The sequence below is a fragment of the Erythrolamprus reginae genome, unplaced genomic scaffold (assembly GCF_031021105.1).
Source record: "Erythrolamprus reginae isolate rEryReg1 unplaced genomic scaffold, rEryReg1.hap1 H_75, whole genome shotgun sequence".
Classification (NCBI taxonomy): domain Eukaryota; kingdom Metazoa; phylum Chordata; class Lepidosauria; order Squamata; family Dipsadidae; genus Erythrolamprus; species Erythrolamprus reginae.
Window position 1 is genome coordinate 72,042 of NW_027248534.1, and position 6,000 is coordinate 78,041.

The 6,000-nt window shown below is 40.8% G+C and overlaps 1 protein-coding gene across 1 annotated transcript in view; it reads left to right on the forward strand.

Annotated features, from left to right (window-relative positions):
- The window catches only part of LOC139155874 (amyloid protein-binding protein 2), a 69,074-nt gene extending 64,142 nt beyond the window's left edge, over nucleotides 1–4,932 (forward strand). The window contains exons 11-13 of the mRNA XM_070731215.1: nucleotides 1,358–1,548; nucleotides 3,147–3,312; nucleotides 4,228–4,932. Of these exons, the coding sequence (XP_070587316.1) occupies nucleotides 1,358–1,548; nucleotides 3,147–3,312; nucleotides 4,228–4,481 (611 nt within the window). The 3' untranslated portion in view covers nucleotides 4,482–4,932. The remainder of the gene's footprint in view (nucleotides 1–1,357; nucleotides 1,549–3,146; nucleotides 3,313–4,227) is intronic.
- The last annotated feature ends 1,068 nt before the right edge of the window (nucleotides 4,933–6,000 follow it).

Consider the following 6,000-nt stretch of genomic DNA (forward strand, 5'->3'; position numbering starts at 1 on the left):
TCTTAGGCATGAAAACTGGCTAGGTGATTTTGGGCCAATCGTCAGGGACAGTGAGTTGTAGTTCCACTTTAGGCTAGGTGACTTTGGGCTAATCACCAGGAGACAAAGTGTGAGTTCTAGTCCCATCTTAGGTATGAAAGCCAGCTAAGTTAACTTCAGGCCAGTCATTCTCAGCCTAACCCACCTCACAGGGTTTTGTGGGGAAATGGAAGGATGAAGCGGTGGGTATGTTTGCCTCCTTGAATTACTTATAAAGTGGGATACAAATAAATAAATGTGACCATAACTGGATTTAAGGAGTGCCTGCAGAAAGGACTGGTCATTTGAAGGCATGTTAAGATACATTGAGTGGTTGTTAAGAAAAGCAACTGGAAAAAAGAGAGAGCCGGTTTAAAACATCATTTGGAAGTGATGGGACAGAGAGATGGCTAGCAGATAACCTCCAAATCCTGGCTGCCAGTAATCGGAACCACCCAGCCTTATATGGTATTAATTTCCTTATAACTTACGTTTAACTTTTCTTTAGAAATCCGTAGGAATAGGTTGGCACCCTTAAAACATCATTCTTTCCCCCCAGAGCCAGGGTAGCGCAGTGGTTAGAGTGTAGCAGTGCAGGCTGGTTCAGCTAATCGCTAGCTGTAGTTCAGCAGTTCAAATCTCACCACTGGCTCAAGGTTGATTATATTTTCCATCCTTCCTAGGTGGGTCAAAGAGAACCCAGATTGTTGGGGGGCAATGTGCTGACTCTGTAAACCCTTAGAGAGGGCTGTGAAGCACTGTGAAGCTATTACTGCATCTATTAGCATACAAATTTAATCAATAAATATTTGTTTATTTATTTGTTTATTAGATTTGTATGCCGCCCCTCTCCGAAGATTTGGGGCGGCTAACAACAATAAAGAAAACAATGTAACAAATCTAATATTAAAAAATAATCTTAAAAAACCCCAATTTAAGAGACCAATCATACAAACAAGCATACCATGTATAAATTCTATAAGCCTAGGGGAAAAAATTTAATTCCCCCATGCCTGACGACAGAGGTGGGTTTTAAGGAGCTTGCGAAAGGCAAGGAGGGTGGGGGCAACTCTGATATCTGGGGGGAGCTGGTTCCAGAGGGCCAGGGCCGCCACAGAGAAGGCTCTTCTCCTGGGTCCCGCCAAATGACATTGTTTAGTTGATGGGACCCGGAGAAGGCCAACTCTGTGGGACCTAACCGGTCTCTGGGATTCGTGTGGCAGAAGGTGGTCCCGGAGATATTCTGGTCCGATGCCATGAAGGGCTTTATAGGTCATAACCAACAAATAAATATAAGTCTTAAGTGCTATTGCTAACCCACTCCCTCCCCCTTTTAAAGCGCTTATATTGGAGGAGATTGCAATCGACTGCCACAATAAGGAAACTGAGCAAAGGCTGCTCCAAGAAGCTCACGACCTGCACCTCTCCTCTCTCCAGCTGGCCAAGAAAGCGTTTGGGGAGTTCAATGTTCAGACAGCAAAACACTACGGCAACCTTGGCCGGCTCTATCAGTCAATGAGGAAATTTAAGGTAAAGCCAAGCTTTCTCAGAGCGGTGGGCAGGAGTTTCGCTAAAATGGTCAATTTGTCACAACAGGATACAAGTAGTCTTCGACATGACTGGTTTTGGGCAAAAACATCATAAATCACAGTCAAAACAGCCATAGATATGGGCCAGTTGCCAAATGCCCGAGACGCAGTAATATCCAGGAGGGGCGGTGGGGGGCAGAGAGGAAAGTCATGTATTAACTTCAAAACAGGGTCATAAGCAGCTCTTGGAGGGTCCATCATAACTTCAGATAGTTGCTAAGTGACTAGTCGTAAGTTGAGGACTACTTGTATTTTCTCTGAAATGTATTACTTTGTTATAACAACTGCTTATTAGGAAAGACTTAATGAACTCAATCTGTATGGAGGACAGAAGGGAAAGGGGGAACATGATCAAAACATTTAAATATGTTAAAGGGTTAAATAAGGAAGTGTTTTTAATAGGAAAGTGAACACAAGAACAAGGGGGCACAATCTGAGGTTAGTTGGGGGAAAGATCAGAAGCAACGTGAGGAAATATTATTTTAGCGAAAGAGAAGTAGATGCTTGGAACAAACGTCCAGCCCACGTGGTTGGTAAATCCACAGTAACTGAATGTAAACATGCCTGGGATAAACATAGATGCATCCTAAGATAAAATACAGGAAATAGTATAAGGGCAGACTAGATGGACCATGAGGTTTTTTTCTGCCCTCAATCTTCTATGTTTCTATGCTAATTCATTTTTTGTATTTGAATTGCCAAAGGTACTAAACTTGTCCATGCTACAACGACAGGTTATGAAGAAGATCATTGGCTTGATGCTCAAGTTTTCTGCATTCACTGCCTGTTTTTTTAATTAAGTGACATGAAAATAAATAACTTTTACTTCATTTTTATTCTTCCTATTTTTTTTTTTAAATGACATGCATTTATATGGCTCCAAAATAAGTCAGACCTGTTAATATGATATTAGAATAAGTCAGCTAATGTATTCCATTGCAGGTAGTCCTCGATTTATGACAGTGATTGAACCCTAAATTTCTGTTGTTCAGTGAGACATGCAGTTGTAAGTGAAAAGACTGTCATCAGTGCCATTGTGACTTTGGTTACTAAACGAATGGTTCTACGTCGTCGACTACCTGTATGTAGAAGGAAGGCAGGTGTATTACTGAGACGGCATTATGGACCCAGCTGTTAAAAAAAAAATCTTGATTCGAAGAAATAGTAGCGGTTTGGGAATATCTGGTATACCTGCTTCCTTCTCTCCACCTCCGCGCTTAATTTAGACAAGCGCCTTTTCCAGCATTCCCAAGAATAGAATAAATGTTTTACAGATGTTCACTGCCAGAATACAGCAAGTTCAACTTCAGCCATCCCCACCACGTCTTCCAAATTATCTCATTCCATCTCAAAATCCTCGTTCAGCCGGTTCCCCTCTTGTCGAAACGTTTTAAGCTAGGCCTTTGCTTTTAGATTTGTAAGAACATTAGCTTTCTATTCTCAAGCAGGCGGAGTAACTTACTTGGGTTTGATATAAAAAATATATATATAGCCATAATGACTCCAAAGTCAATATCTTAACATTTTGGGTTATTGCAGGAAGCAGAAGAGATGCACATCAAAGCAATTCAGATCAAGGAGCAACTGCTCGGTCAAGAAGATTACGAAGTCGCTCTTTCGGTGGGACACCTCGCCTCGCTCTACAACTATGACATGAATCAGTACGAAAACGCTGAGAAGCTTTATTTGAGATCCATCGCAATTGGTGGGTCAATTCTTTAACTGTTCAGCGGGAGGGGTGGCAATCGGGGTGCTGGGAGTCCCTTGACCCTCGCTTATAAAAAAATTGATAGACAAATAGATAGACACTGACATGGACGGACGGACAGACAGATGATGTGAGAGAGGAAGATTGATACAGACACACAGACAGATGATGGATCATAGATGGATGGATGGATAGATAGATAGATAGATAGATAGATAGATAGATAGATAGATAGATTTGGAGAGAGAGATGGAAGAGGGAGATGATGGATGGATGGATGGATGGATGGATGGATGGATGGATGGATGGATGGATAGATAGATAGATGGTCAGACAGGCAAATAGATGATACATACATACATACATACATACATACATACATACATACATACATACCACACATATACGTGGATTGATTTTTATAATCCAGTTGAAGCAAGCCTCTTGGGAGATCCTCCTGATCACTTAGCTTCTCCTGATCATTGTGTTTTAAAGCATTTAAAATAAGATCCCAGATTTATAATTTAGACCTATATTATTAACTGGTTAATCAGTGGATGTAAATTCCCTTTCAAGAAAAAAGCAGGAAGAATAATGGAGGGTTTTTAGCAAACAGTTGAGCTTTTTTGTAGTCGTTGGAGATGATGACTTCTTCCCAGAAAAAGAAACTTTGGAGTTCTTCCAGGATTAATCTGTTTAAATCTGTCCAAACTGTCTTGAAAGAATCTGAAGAGGCATGTTTCTAGAACTATTTATTCAAACGCCAAAAAAAAAAATGGTTCTAGTTTTTTAAAATTCTATCCCATCTATATACTGTATATAATTCTATCTGTCATTTTATAACTCAGAAACCACAACTTCAATATGGCAGCCTTTAATATTGTTCTTGGTTTTCTGATTTTGCTGTTTTAGGAAAAAAGCTTTTTGGGGAAGGTTACAGCGGACTAGAATATGACTACAGGGGCCTCATTAAACTGTACAACTCCATTGGCAATTACGAGAAAGTATTTGAATACCACAACATCTTAGCCAACTGGAACCGATTGCGGGATCGGCAGTTTTCGGTCACAGATGCCCTGGAGGATGTAAGCACCAGTTCTCAATCAACTGAACAAGTGGTCCAGTCTTTCCTGATGTCTCAGACCGTCGAAGGACCCATTTGCTAAGGAACTTGGTCAATTTTACCAATTCTTGTTTCCTTCTTCGTTTCCCCCCCAGATTTACACGGGAAAAGTCATACTGTGAAATTTGAAAATTTCATATATATATATTTTTCTTTTTCCCCTCCTTTCCCAGAGCTGTTTTTAAAAAAATTGCATTGAAACACTGGTCCAGTCCATAAATATCCCCCATTTGGGGGGGATGGTGTCAACTTTTGATGGAGTGACCATGAGCCGGACGTGCTTAATATGCACGAACGTGAGCACGGCATATTTTGTTTGGGTTCAAGGTGCGTGCGTGTGTAGTTGTATGGTTCACAAACACCTGCACACAAGCATGTACACGGGGGAAGGGGGGGGGAAAGATCTCTAATAATCTTCTCTAATTTTTTTTTGTTCTAAAAAAAAAGCCACTTTACAGACTAGAGAGAAATAAAACCATTTAACAGTTTTTAAAGAGTTGCATTCTTAATTGAGAACAAGAGGGTGCCAGGATTATTTTTCTTTCTACAATAAACAGAAGAGTTTTATTCAGTATTAGGGCCTGCAGAATCTGGATGCAAAGGGGAAAAGCATTATCAGGTGTCCAGACAGACACCTAGCTTCTGTCGGGGGCGGTGGGGGGAATATATTTTCCCAGGTTGACGCAGCAATAGCAATCTCCCATTGACCCACAACGCCAGAAATAGATGGCGTAAGAATTTCCTTGCCTGGTCAAGCTTGCTCCTAAACTCTTTTTTGTCCTCTGCACCCAGATCTCTCCACAGTATGGATGATCTAAAAAAAAAAAGATTGAAAAGCAAAAACCTGCACATGTACAGAAAGAAGCTGGGAAAGATTTTCCTTCTCATCTTTTAAAGCAGAGGTCTTCAAACTTGGCAACTTTAAAAACTTGTGGACTTCCATTCTGGGAGTTCTCCAGCCAGCATAGCTGGAATTCTGGGAATTCAAGTCCACAAGTATTAAAAGTTGCCGAGATTGGGGACCTCTGTTTTAAAGCAAGGGAGATTTCTTTGGAGAAGAAACACGTGTTTGTGAGCAGCTCTTTGGGCCTTTCAGAAGAGTGTGTGAACTGGACCAGTAGATTCACACTACCATGGTGAGAAGTCTCCAAAATAGCCCCTTGGCCTCAATTTGCTTTCTTCTTGTAATATTGGCAAGGTGTTTATTCGGTTTCTTCGGGTTTTCCTTTTTCCGTGTGTGACAGGACCAGGATATATTAAAGGGGACCAGCCAGCCCTTTGAAAAAGAAGTTGTGGAACAGTGTACTGTTTTTCATGCCCGCCACAACTGTTCCCTTTGACCCAATAGATTAATTTAACGAAAGGTGCATTTTCAACAATATCCAAGGCACGGCAAGACAAACACACAGAATATATTATCAGCTTCCACCGTTTTTAGCCTTTTAAACTATGATGGATACATACTAAATGTTATTTTGCATAAACGAAACTTTTTCAAAATGCTTCTCCATCCTTCTGCCTTTTCAAACTAAAGGTTGCAACTTGCTTGTGTTAACTGAATT